Source organism: Pseudophryne corroboree, chromosome 5 (assembly GCF_028390025.1).
Source record: "Pseudophryne corroboree isolate aPseCor3 chromosome 5, aPseCor3.hap2, whole genome shotgun sequence".
Taxonomy (NCBI): Eukaryota; Metazoa; Chordata; class Amphibia; order Anura; family Myobatrachidae; genus Pseudophryne; species Pseudophryne corroboree.
The window spans coordinates 601,342,477-601,356,764 of NC_086448.1; the positions used below are offsets into that span (position 1 = coordinate 601,342,477).

Sequence of the window (14,288 nt, forward strand, 5' to 3'; positions counted from 1 at the left end):
GGAAAGCCCAAACGGCAACGTCTGAAATTGGTAGTGACAGTCCTGCACTGCAAATCTCAGGAACGCCTGATGCGGGGGGGAATATCGGAACATGAAGGTAAGCATCCCTTATGTCCAGGGACACCATCCAATCTCCCCCCCCCTCCAGACTGGCGATGACCGCCCTGAGTGATTCCATTTTGAACCTGAACCTCTTCAAGTACAGGTTCAGAGATTTCAGGTTTAAAATGGGTCTGACCGAACCGTCCGGTTTTGGGACCACAAACAGGGTTGAGTATTATCTCTCTCCTTGCTGGAGATGAGGAACTGTGACAATCACCTGTTGAATATACAATTTTTGGATTGCTGCAAACACTAGCTCCCTCTCTGACGGGGAAGCCGGCAGAGCTGATTTGAAAAATCGGCGAGGAGGCAAGTCTTCGAATTCCAGCCTGTATCCCTGAGAAACAATCTCTAATGCCCAGGGATCCACCTGCGAGTGAACCCAGAAGTGGCTGAAAAACCGAAGACGAGCCCCCACCAGATCTGCCTCCCCTCGGAAAGCCCCAGCGTCATGCGGTGGACTTTGCAGACGCAGGTGAGGAATTCTGCTCTTGGGAACTAGCTGTGTGCAGCTTTTTCCCCCTGCCTTTCCCTCTGGCAACAAAGGATGATCCACGTACCTTCTTGTTTTTATTGGAACGAAAGGACTGCATTTGATAATGAGGTGCCTTTTTTGTATGCTGCGGGGGGACATAAGGTAAGAAATTTGACTTACCAGCCGTAGCGACAAGATCCGAGAGGCTGTCTCCAAACAACTCCACCCCTTTGTAAGGCAGGGACTCCATATGCCGCTCTGAATCGGCATCTCCCGTCCACTGTCGGGTCCACAAGAGACGCCTAGCAGAAATAGACATAGCATTTATTCTGGAGCTTAATAAACAAATGTCTCTCTGAGCATCCCTCATATACAAGGCAGCATCTCTGATATGCTCTATGGTCATATGAATGGCGTCCCTATCTAAGGTGTCAATTTCCGTAGATAAGGAATCTGCCCATGCCACAACCGCACTACAAACCCAGGCCGACGCCATAGCCGGTCGAGCAATAGTACCGGAATGATTGTAAAATGTGCTTTAAGGTAATTTCCTGCCTGCGATCAGCAGGTTCCTTGAGGGAAGCCGTATCCTGAGAAGGCAGTGCCACCTTTTTGGACAAACGTGTCAGCACCTTGTCAACTTTTGGCGAAGATTCCCAGCGTATCCTATCAGTTTGTGGAAAAGGATACGCCATGAGAATCCTTTTGGGAACTTGTGGTCTCCTATCCGGAGATTCCCAAGCCTTTTCGCACAAGTCACTTAATTCAAATGAGGATGGAAAAGTGACTTCAGGCTTTTTCCCTTTATACATGTGTACCCTCGTGTCAGGGACAGGGTGTTCCTCAGTAATATGCAAAACCTCTTTAATGGCAATAATCATGTACCGTATACCCATAGCCACCTTCAGCTGTAATTTTGCATCTTCATAGTCGACACTAGAGTCAGTATCTGTCGGTATCTGTGTCATCGATATGGTGCGCTTCTGAGACCCCGAAGAACCTGGCGCCCCAGGGACAGGCATGGACTGGCTACCTGACTGATCCCTAGCTTCTGCCTTGTCTAATCTTTTATGCAATAGATTGACATTTGCATTCAAGACATTCAGCATATCCACCCATTCCGGTGTCGGCGTTGCCGACGGCGACCTGACATTCAAGCACTCCCCCTCCACATTAAGCGAGCCTTCCTCGTCAAACATGTCGACACACGTGTACCCACACACTTCACACACACACACACACACACACACACACACACACACACACACGCACACACACAGGGAACCCCTTTCCTGAAGACAGTATCCCTGTCAAGGCCCTTTGGAGAGACAGAGAGAGAGAGTATGCCAGCACACACCCCAGCGCAATAACCCTGGAAACCAACACAAAATGTTTTTCCCCAGCAGCGCTATAAAATATGTAAACCGCCAATTATGTGCCCCCCCCCCTCTCTTTTAAGCACCCTTTCACCGTGTGTAAGCAGGGGAGAGTCCGGGGAGCTTCCTCTCAGCAGTGCTGTGGAGAGAAAATGGCGCTGGTGAGTGCTGAGAAGCCCCGCCCCCTCGGCGGCAGCCTTCTGTCCCGCTCAAACTTAGTAAAATATGGCGCGGGCTCTTTTATATACATGTACAGAGCCCACCTGTACATGTATATAGTCTTTTTGCCATGCAGAGGTTTATATTGCTGCCCAGGGCGCCCCCCTGCGCCCTGCACCCTTACAGTGACCGGAATATGTGAGGTGTATGGGAGCAATGACGCACAGCTGCAGTGCTGTGCGTTACCTCAGTGAAGCTGAAGGCTTCTGCCGCCTGACGACTTCTGTACTTACAGCTCTGTGAGGAGAACGGCGGCGCGGCTCCGGGGGTGCACGCCCAGTAAGAACCTGCGTTCACCCCCTCTGGAGCTAATGGTGTCCAGTAGCCGAGGAAGCAGAGCCTATCTTTGACAAGAAGGTCTGCTCCTCAGTCCCTCGATGCAGGGAGCCTGTTGCCAGCAGTGCTCCCTGTGAAAAAGTAGTAAAAGATAGAAAAAACAAAACAAAAAAAAACAAATCCAAACAAAAATGCTTCTAGGCAGAGAACTCTGGAGAGCTCTCTGCAGTGCACCCATCTTGCTCTGGGCACAGTGTAAAACTGAGGTCTGGAGGAGGGGCATAGAGGGAGGAGCAGTGCACACCCAGAGTCCAAAGCTTTCTTAAAGTGCCCTATCTCCTGCGGAGCCGGTCTATTTTCCATGGTCCTTACGGAGTCCCAGCATCCTCAAGGACGTTAGAGAAATTACATTTTAGTGTAGTTTTGACAGTTTAGAATCACTTTTTACATAAGGGTTAGCTATACAGAATCTAAATTATTCCATGTCATTTCTATACAGAAAGTAGCAAGGTGGATAGTTTTGTTTTGTAGGACGACTGATAAATCTTCTGTAAGTGACAACATGACTACACAGAAGTCCGGGAGAGGCTGTCCCATATCCATGAAATTACGACTGGACATCCACCCACTATTTTCACTAACACATACTCAATGCTGGTTGCAAAAGATCCAGCTAAAGAGGCATTCCATCTCCGTTCCATTCCATCTCCGTTCCATTCCATTCCACTTCAAATGTGCACACCGCTAGGCCTACATGCCCATAAGATGGATAATTTCCATACTATTGCATTGCCGCAGCCCAATTGCCACTCAGATGCGCATTTCATGGAAAGAGTGATCCAAAGGACAGATTGGACCATCCTCTCTTTCAATCTGCGTCCGTATGGGTGTGCGTGGTGCTGCAAATGCCTTCTACACTGCATGCACAGCATGCAGATATTCGAGGAATAGTCTGTATTTGGACATGCGTCCGACTGTGTCAGCAGACTGTGTGACCTGATACGATCATAGTAAGTGGGATTAGAGTACTGAACAAGCTGTGGTAATGCTATATTGTGAGTACTGAGTGGTAGGAATGACGTCTAGGGATTTGTAGGGGAGGGGGGAGTAATTTGGATGGTATTCTGGAGCATGTGGGAAGCCAGTGATTTCAGAGTGCTGTTGTGAGACTTGCCAGTCATATTTGTTGCAGCATTTAGAACTGAATAAAGCAGGAACACATGAGTTAAGAAATTCTAGATATAAGTAGGGTGCAATAGCCGAGATGAGACATAATGGAAAAATGGATAGAGTCTAATATTTATGACCCTATATAATCTAAGCTTAGCACTTTTCTTACCTTCAGACACTTGCTGCTCACCAGGAAATTCTTCATCAAATCTGGTGTTTTTTAAATATGTGTTTTCTGCAATGGTTTTCTGAGTCAATTCAGACTTGTAAAGTAATGCCCTGTTACAATGTGCATATAAGTTTTAAATAAATAGCAGATAAATACAAGACAGTCACAAATCCCGCAACTTTATGAACTCTTCAAGCTAATGAAGACATTACCCCAGGTAAAAAGAAAACCAGGGGTGGAATTACTCTAATAAAACTATAAGTATATTCATGTGGCAGAATATAATTACTATGGGCCAGATGTACTAAGCTTTGAAAGCGATATATTTCACGGTGATAAAGTACCAACCAACCAGCTCCTGTCATTTTTCAAACCCAGCCTGTAACATGTCAGTTAGGAGCTGGTTGGCTGTTACTTTATTACCATGAAATTTATCACTTTTCAAGGCTTAGCAAATCTCCCCCTAAGACACTTAATTAATTATATAAAGCACAGGCATAATGGAACAAATACACTTTTGAAAAAGAACAATGAAATAAAAAAAAAGTATGGATATTAATTATATCTAATAATAAAACCACTAAATTATCATTATATACATTGATCAATAATAACATTAAAAGACCTGACTAATATTGCGTATGTCAATGGCTCTTTTAATGATACTGTATAGTGATCATTGGAGAAAGAACCCGAAGTGGATTCTTATTTACATCGACAGGTCATTTTTGGTAATCGAATCCTGTACACGAGTTCAGGACTCCATTTGCAATAACTGGGACTCTTTAGTTACTATTTCTTATTCAACAGTACTTTCATCGATTCACATTTACATCAGTTGTACAGAGGTTATACATTTTTGCTGCAGTCATGCCAAACAGCCCTGCCTGGCACGTCTGGTCAATATCAATAAGTGTTGCATTATATCAATCAGGGCAGTCTCGTGAAGTGGCTCAGTCACACTGCAGTGGTCACGCACCCTCACTTTTGGAACGTACAGCTGTTTTCGGTATTTTAACTTTACTTTCTATTAGATACACTCTATGGGGTATATTCAATTAGCGTCGGATCCATTTCGACATGCATTTGTCGGAATGGATCCGACAACCCCTATTCAATCTCATCTCAATTTGACTTTTTCAAGTCAAATTGAGATGAGGGACCAAGAGGAGGAGAGGTGGGGGGAGCCGCGCGGACAGCCGCCGGCAGACGGAGGAGATTAGCGCTACAGTAGCGCTGCAGGAGGACGTCACACAGCCGCCCGACCTCACGGCAGTGTCCACCCAGCTCCAGCAAGCGTGACCTCACTTGCTGGAGCGGGGTGGACGCTGCCATAAGCGGCACGGCTGTGTGACATCCTGCTGCAGCGCTCTGCTGTAGCGCTGATCTCCCCTATATGCCCGCGAATGTCCCCCCCCGTCTCCCTGCGGCTCTCCCCCCTCTCCTGCTGTGGGTCCCACATCTCAGTCCGACATTTTTTTATGTTGGACTGAGATGGTCGAAAAGGGGGCCACCCGTTTTCGACACAAGCAGGTGGATCGGCAGCTATTCCGCCGATCCACGTGCTTTTCGACAAGTCGAATTCATCGACTTGTCAAAATATTTTGGGATATACTGAATAGGTTGAATCACGATTCGACCTTAAATAGTCGAAAACTGCCGTCTTTTCGACAGACGGCAGCTTTCGACTTCAATTGAATATACCCCTTTGAGTGCTTGTTGTACATTTAAATTTAATAAAATTAGCAACTGGTTAACCATTATTTTTTTTTTTTTTCAAATTAACCTAGGTAAAGAGAGTATGCAGAAGAACGTTATAGGTTACCATTTATATTTGTACACCCACCAGCCACAATACTAAAACTACCTGACTAATATTGTCTAGGTCCCCCTCAATGCTACCAAAACAGCTCTGACCTGTTACATAGTACAGGTAACATAGTATTCGAGGTTGAAAAGAGGCAAAATGCCCATCGCGTTCAACCTGTATTAAGTTGAGTTGATTTTAATGTACCTACTGAAGAATGTTTCATGACTAGTTAACAACTGCAAATCATGTTACATCCGGATTGACAACTTCAATATTTTAAATGTTGTAACCTTGAATATCCTTTTCAATCAGAAATTCATCCAATCCCCTTTTAAATGCATTTACAGTGTCCACCATTACCACTTTCCCTGGCAAGGAATTCCAAATCCTTATTGCCCTAACAGTGAAGAACCCTTTCCTCCGTTGTGTGCGGAATTTTCTCTCCTCCAGCCTCAGCGAGTGCCCATGTGTCCTAAACAGAGTTCTTTTAATAAATAATTCCTCTGATAACTCTTTGTAGGGCCCCTTCACATATTTGAAGACGCCTCTTTTCCAGTGTATACATGTTCAACCTAGTAAGCATTTCCTCGTAATCCAGTCCCTCTAGCCCTTTAATCAATTTAGTAGCTCGCCTTTGAACCCTTTTGAGTTCACCGATATCTTTCTTATACCGTGGTGCCCAAAACTGAACACAATATTCCAGGTGTGGACGTACCAATGATTTGTACAGCGGCAGAATTACATCCTCGTCCCTTGTCTTAATTCCCCGTTTTATGCATGCTAACACCTTATTTGCCTTCTTTACTGCGCTTTGACATTGTATACGGTTAGTTTATTATCAATGAGTACCCCCAAATCCTTTTCCAAAACTGTTACCCCTAGACTTTCCCCCGTTTAATATGTAGGATGCAAGTTTGTTTTTAGTCCCGAAATGCATGACATTGCATTTTTCTATATTGAACCTCATTCTCCATTTAGACGCTCAGATTTCAAGTTTAGATAAGTCATTCTGCAGAGACTCTACATCTATTTCTGAATTAATTACCCTACACAGTTTAGTATAATCTGCAAAGATCGACACTGTGCTTTCCAGGCCATTGATAAATATGTTGAACAGTAGTGGCCCGAGTATGGACCCCTGTGGTATTCCGCTGACTACTGGAGTCCAGCTTGAGGACTTCCCGTTGACCACTACTCGCTGTACCCTGTTTTCCAGCCAGTTACTTATCCATGTACAAACAGTTTTTCCTAGGCCAAGCTCTTTTAATTTGATGAATTTGATGGTCTTTGAAGTAAGGACACAAGACCTCTGAAGGTGCCCGGTGATAACTGGCACTAAAACGTTAGTGGCAAATCCTACACAGGGTACACAGAACTTAACATTACAGAAACTAAAATAGAGCACATGTAACACTTCGCATCACAGTTCTCAGTACACACTACAGCGGAGATGTAAGGAAGGAGTTATCGGCATACTACTAGCGGCGGGCAGCCATTGGAGGAGATGAACGGTCATGAGCGAGATGAAATGCAGGTATAGACTGTCACTGAGTAGGAGAGAGCTGTAATTAAAGCGCAAGAGAAGAGGGCTGTGGTTCACCATCTGTCCTTCATTGGACCACTTTTGGTAGGTAAAACCACTGGATAGTCGCTCAGATCCTTAAGTGTGCGCATTTTTCTTGCTTCTAACACAACTTCAAGAACTGAGTATTCACTTGCTGCTTATAATATTCCATCCTTTGACAGGTGCCATTGTAATGAGATAATGTTATTAACTTCACCAGTCAGGTTTCAACTTTATGCCTTACCTGCGAAACTGTTGTCTGGATACCTCATCACCACAGCAGAAACATACTGTACATAATGTGTTCTGTTGGTTAAGCATATCGTCTACTTTTGTTGCATTGTAGAATATTGTAACCAACTATAAAAAGAAAAAAGCGAGGACATTTCAAAATACTGAGCCAGTGTGTTTTCTCTAGGGACAGTGCATGGCTGTGTAGGTGCTTGGCCACTTTTGCAGTTTGTTAAGTCATGGACATATAAATGGTTTTATAACTCTGTTCCTTCTAAAAACTACTTTTTTTACTAACCAACTGTATAGTATAGATGTAGCCATGCTTATCTATGCTGCATGCTGTATTGTGGCATGCTGCATGGTGTGATGGGCTGCGACTAATCACAGCCAGCGATCGCTCCATTAATTCCTAATGGAATTAACTGAGCAATCGTCAGCTGCGAAGTCACAGCCTGGCGCGCCATTCAACATGCCGTGATGCAGCATGCCACATTGCTGCAAAGACGAACACGGCTACATCTGTACAATAGTTATCAGTCTGACTATTTAAAATAGGATTTTAATACCTACCGGTAAATCCTTTTCTTAGTCCGTAGAGTATGCTGGGGATGCTTCAAAAACCATGGGGATTAGAAGGGATCCGCAGGAGACATGGGCACTAAGACTTTGAAGGGTGGTGAACTGGCTCCTCCCTCTATGCCCCTCCTCCAGACTCCAGTTATAGGAACTGTGCCCAGGGAGACGGACATTTCGAGGAAAGAATTTATTGATAAAGCACAGTGAGCATTTTACCAGCTCACACCTCCAGTATGCCGCAGAACGTGGCATTCAATAGAACACCAGCCGACGGCATGAAGAATATGCAGCAATACGCTGACATAAAACGTAACACAACCTGTGTGTGTAAACACCAGTAACAGCATAACGCATGATATGGCCTGAATATCGTCAGCAACAGGCTGACTTAAACACAACACATCATGTGTGCAAACATACTCAATGACTGCAGATACAGTACGCACTGGAACGGGCGCCCAGCATCCTCTACGGACTAAGAGAAAAGGATTTACAAAGCCCTCACCCACTCCTCTCCCATTTACATCTCTGACCTTATCTACCTTTACTCTCCCACCCGTCCTCTTCGCTCTGCTAATGCACGCCGACTCTCCAGTCTTCTGATTACTTCCTCCCACTCCTACCTCCAAGATTTTTCAGGTGCTGCTCCCTTCCTCTGGAAATCTTTACCTCTCCCCCTCAGACTCTCCACCTCTCTACAAAACTTCAAACGGGCTCTTAAGACCCACTTCTTTACCAAACCCAGCCAAATCTCATCCTAACCCTCTGTTCCACGCTCCCTATGTACCCCATCTGTGTCACCCGTCTGTCTACCCCTCCCCTTAGAATGTAAGCTTTCACGAGTAGGGCCCTCTTCCCTCATGTGCTTATCCTTTTCTTACTTTAATAATCCTCAACTGCCCAAATCCCGCAGTTTTTTGGCCACCTTGGAACTTATCTCTATGTCGTTTACTGGTGTAGTTATGCTTAGTTACCCTGAACTTGTCCTTTATTGTCTTCAACTGTAAGTCACTGTTTTCCTGTTTTGATTATGTGCACATGTACTCTGTAATTGGGCGCTGCGGAACCCTTGCGGCGCCATATAAAGGATAATAATAAATAATAATTTACCGGTAGGTATTAAAATCCTATTTTCTCAAATGTCCTAGAGGATGCTTTAAGAACCATGGGGTTTATACCAAAGCTCTAGAACGGGCGGGAGAGTGCGGATGACTCTGCACCACCGATTGACCAAACAAGAGGTCCTCCTCAGCCAGGGTATCAAACTTTTAAAACTTCGCAAAGGTGTTTGATCCCAACCAAATAGCAGCTCGGCAAAGTTGTAATGCAGACACCCCTCGGCAGCCGCCCAGGATGAGCCCACCTTTCTGGTAGAATGGGCCTTCACCGATTCCGGTAACGGCAATCCCGTCGTAGAATGAGCCTGCTGAATCATATTACAGATCCAGCGTGCAATGGTCTGCTTGGAAGCAGGAGCCCCAATCATGTTGGAAGCCCACAGGACAAACAGAGCCTCTGTTTTCCTAACCTGAGCCGTTCTGGCGACATAGATTTTCAAAGCTCTGACCACATTGAGAGACTTCGATTCCGCCAAGGCGTCAGTAGCCACTGGCACCACAATAGGCTGGTTTACGTGAAACGATGAAACCACTTTTGGCAGAAAATTGCTGACGAGTTCTCAACTTCGCTCTATCTGCATGGAAGATTAAATAGGGCTTTTTTGAGACAAAGCCGCCAATGCATACACCCGCCGTGTGTATGCCAAGGTCAACAGCATGACCACTTTCCAAGTAAGGAATTTCAACTCAACCGTACTTAAAAGGTTCAAACCAATGAGATTGCAGGAACCACATTAAGATCCTATGGTGCCACACTGGGGGCACAAAGGGAGGTTGGATGTGCAGCGTGCCCTTCATGAAGGTCTGACTTCTGGAAGGGAGGCCAATTCTTTCTGAAAGAAAATAGATAAGGCCGAAATTTGTACATTAATGGAGCCTAACTTTAGGCCCGCATCCACACCTGCTTGCAAAAAATGGAGCAAATGCCCCAGCTGAAATTTTTTTCGTAGGAGCCTTCTTGGATTTACACCAAGACACACATTTTCTTCAAATACGGCGGTAAAGCTTCGCCGTTACTTCTTCTCTAGCCTGAAGCAGTGTGGGAATGACTTCACTGGGAATACCCTTACGGGCTAGGACATGGCGTTCAACCACCATGCCGTCAAACGCAGCAGCGGTAAGTCTTGATACACGCACGGTCCTTGCTGTAACAGGTCCTCACGTAGAGGAAGAGGCCAGGGATCTTCTATGAGTAATTCTTGAAGATCTGGATACCAAGCCATCCTTGGCCAGTCCGAAACAATGAGGATCGCCTGAACCTTTGTTCTTCTTATGATCTTTATCACCCTCGGAAAGAGTGGAAATGGAGGGAACACACATACCGACTGAAACACCCACGGTGTCACCAGGGCGTCCACCGCTATTGCTGGAGGATCCCTCGACCGGGAACCATATCTCTGAAGTTTCTTGTTGAGGCGTGACGCCATCAAGTCTATTTGAGGAATTCCCCAAAGACTTGTCACTTTTGTGAAATCCTCTTGATGAAGACCCCACTCTCCTGGATGGAGATCGGGTCTGCTGAGGAAGTCTGCTTCCCAGTTGTCTACACCCGGAATGAAGACCGCTAACAGAGCGTTTACACGCCTTTCCGCCCAGCGGAAAACTTTTGTGGCTTCTTCCATTGCCGCTTTGCTCTTTGTTCCGCCCTAGCGTTTTACCTACGCCACTGCTGTTAAATTGTCTGACTGAATTAAGATGGGCAGATCGCGAAGAAGATGTTCCGCTTGCAGAAGGCCGTCGAAACTAGCCCTTAATTCCAGAATGTTTATTGCAGACAAGCTTCCCGGCTTGACCGTTTTCCCTGGAAATTCTTCCCCTTGAAAGACTGCTCCCCAGCCTCGGAGACTTGCATCCATGGACACCAGGATCCAATCCTGGATCCCAAACCATCGTCCCTCTAGGAGGTGAGAACTGTGCAGCCACCACAAGAGAGATATTCTGGTCCTGGAAAATAGGATTATTTTCCGGTGCATGTGCAGGTGAGACCCGGACCACATGTCCAACTGGTCCCACTAATACCACTCTGGCATTTAACCTGCTCAACGAATGGCCTCGTAGGCCGCGACCATCTTCATCAACGGAACATATTGGTGGATTTACACTTTTGCAAATCTGATCCGACTCTGGATCCTCAGAGCTCTTTCCACTGGAAGAAACAAACTTTCAACAGTTCTGTATCTAACCTTATTCCCAACTCAGACATCCGCGTCGTTGGGATCAACAGTGATTCTGGCAAGTTCAGGAGCCAACCACTGTGCTGAAGAACTGTCAGAGAAAACAACGATTTTCACCACTTGTTTCTTGACCTCGCCGTAGTCAGGAGAGCGTCCCAGTACAGAATACTAATGGTGAAGGAAAACCAGCATACTGCCATCACTCCGGTGAATTGGCAATGACAATCCTGAATAGCAAACCCAGGTAAGCCTAATGCAGAAGAAACCGTACTTAGACCCTCTTTCTCCTTTTACAGATTGGAGATCCCTGCCCTGAGAGATTCCATCTTGTAGTTCAACTTCTTAAGTAGAAACTTTTTGGGATTGCTCTGACCGAGCCGTCCGGGCTCAGAAGCACGAAAAAGCTTGAACAACAGCTTTTTTGTGTGTGACCGGGACAGAAGGACAATGTCCTGATCCTGACCCAACTCCTGTATGGCGTTGCATACTACTTCCCCGTCCAGAGCAGAATCGGTAAGATCTATTTGAAAAATCAGTGAAGGGAATCGTCTGGAAACTCCAGTATGTCCCCCTTGGGACTCTATTCTTAACTCACTGGTCCATGTCCATTCCAGGACTGACGAGTATTAGACGTGGTCCCACCGGTGTAGGCTCCCGCAAGATCGACCCAGCGATATGTGGTGGATGTGGTAGAAACAGAGGATGATTTCTGCTTCTGCAAACTTGAAAGGCTGCTGACCTCTTACCTTTTCACCTTCCTCTACCTGCAAAGAAGGGGAAAAAAATAAGATTTTACTCACCGGTAAATCTATTTCTCGTAGTCCGTAGTGGATGCTGGGAACTCCGAAAGGACCATGGGGAATAGCGGCTCCGCAGGAGTCTGGGCACAACTAAAAGAAAGCTTTTAGACTACCTGGTGTGCACTGGCTCCTCCCACTATGACCCTCCTCCAAGCCTCAGTTAGGATACTGTGCCCGGAAGAGCTGACACAATAAGGAAGGATTTTGAATCCCGGGTAAGACTCATACCAGCCACACCAATCACACCGTATAACACGTGATACCATATCCAGTTAACAGTATGAAACATAACTGAGCCTCTCAACAGATGGCTCATAACAATAACCCGTAAGTGAACAATAACTATGTACAATTATTGCAGACAATCCGCACTTGGGACGGGCGCCCAGCATCCACTACGGACTACGAGAAATAGATTTACCGGTGAGTAAAATCTTATTTTCTCCAACGTCCTAGTGGATGCTGGGAACTCCGAAAGGACCATGGGGATTATACCAAAGCTCCCAAACGGGCGGGAGAGGCCGGATGACTCTGCAGCACCGAATGAGAGAACTCAAGGTCTTCCTCAGCCAGGGTATCAAATTTGTAGAATTTTGCAAACGTGTTTGCCCCTGACCAAGTAGCAGCTCGGCAAAGTTGTAAAGCCGAGACCCCTCGGGCAGCCGCCCAAGATGAGCCCACCTTCCTTGTAGAATGGGCTTTAACTGATTTAGGATGCGGCAGTCCAGCCGCAGAATGCGCCAGCTGAATTGTGCTACAAATCCAGCGAGCAATAGTCTGCTTAGAAGCAGGAGCACCCAGTTTGTTGGGTGCATACAGGATAAATAGCGAGTCAGTTTTCCTGACTCCAGCCGTCCTGGAAACATAAATTTTCAAGGCCCTGACTACGTCCAGCAACTTGGAATCCTCCAAGTCGCTAGTAGCCGCAGGCACTACAATAGGTTGGTTCAAGTGAAAAGCTGATACCACCTTAGGGAGAAACTAGGGACGAGTCCTCAATTCTGCCCTATCCATATGGAAAATCAGATAAGGGCTTTTAAATGACAAAGCCGCCAATTCTGATACACGCCTGGCCGAAGCCAAGGCCAATAACATGACCACTTTCCACGTGAGATATTTTAGATCCACGGTCTTTAGTGGCTCAAACCAATGTGATTTTAGGAAATTCAACACCACGTTGAGATCCCAGGGTGCCACTGGAGGCACAAAAGGGGGCTGAATATGCAGCACTCCTTTTACAAATGTCTGAACTTCAGGTAGTGAAGCTAGTTCTTTTTGGAAGAAAATCGACAGAGCCGATATCTGCACCTTAATGGAGCCTAATTTTAGGCCCATAGTCACTCCTGCCTGTAGGAAGTGCAGGAATCGACCCAGCTGAAATTCCTCTGTTGGGGCCTTATTGGCCTCACACCAAGCAACATATTTCCGCCATATGCGGTGATAATGCTTTACAGTTACATCTTTCCTGGCTTTAATCAGCGTAGGAATGACATCCTCCGGAATGCCCTTTTCCTTTAGGATCCGGTGTTCAACCGCCATGCCGTCAAACGCAGCCGCGGTAAGTCTTGGAACAGACAGGGCCCCTGCTGCAGCAGGTCCTGTCTGAGCGGCAGAGGCCATGGGTCCTCTGAGATCATCTCTTGAAGTTCTGGGTACCACGCTCTTCTTGGCCAATCCGGAACCACGAGTATTGTCCTTACTCCTCGTTGTCTTATTATTCTCAGTACCTTTGGTATGAGAGGCAGAGGAGGGAACACATAAACCGACTGGTACACCCACGGTGTCACTAGAGCGTCCACCGCTATCGCCTGAGGGTCCCTTGACCTGGCGCAATATCTCTCTAGTTTTTTGTTTAGGCGGGACGCCATCATGTCCACCTGTGGTTTTTCCCACTGGTTTACAATCATTTGAAAGACTTCTGGATGAAGTCCCCACTCTCCCGGGTGGAGGTCGTGCCTGCTGAGGAAGTCTGCTTCCCAGTTGTCAACTCCCGGAATGAACACTGCTGACAGTGCTAGCACATGATTTTCCGCCCATCGGAGAATCCTTGTGGCTTCTGCCATTGCCGTCCTGCTTCTTGTGCCGCCCTGTCGGTTTACATGGGCAACCGCCGTGATGTTGTCTGACTGGATCAGTACCGGCTGGTGTAGAAGCAGGGGTTTTGCCTGACTTAGGGCATTGTAAATGGCCCTCAGTTCTAGAATATTTATGTGTAGGGAAGTCTC

The 14,288-nt window shown here is 46.3% G+C and overlaps 1 protein-coding gene across 3 annotated transcripts in view; it reads right to left on the reverse strand.

Moving 5' to 3' along the window:
• The window catches only part of CEP192 (centrosomal protein 192), a 639,877-nt gene that overhangs the window by 91,927 nt on the left and 533,662 nt on the right, over positions 1-14,288 (reverse strand). For all 3 annotated transcript variants that reach the window (XM_063923418.1, XM_063923417.1, XM_063923415.1), the window contains 2 exons: positions 7,406-7,521; positions 3,788-3,897 (listed from right to left, as the gene is read on the reverse strand). In XM_063923418.1, coding sequence (XP_063779488.1) covers positions 3,788-3,897; positions 7,406-7,521 — 226 coding nt within the window. The remainder of the gene's footprint in view (positions 1-3,787; positions 3,898-7,405; positions 7,522-14,288) is intronic.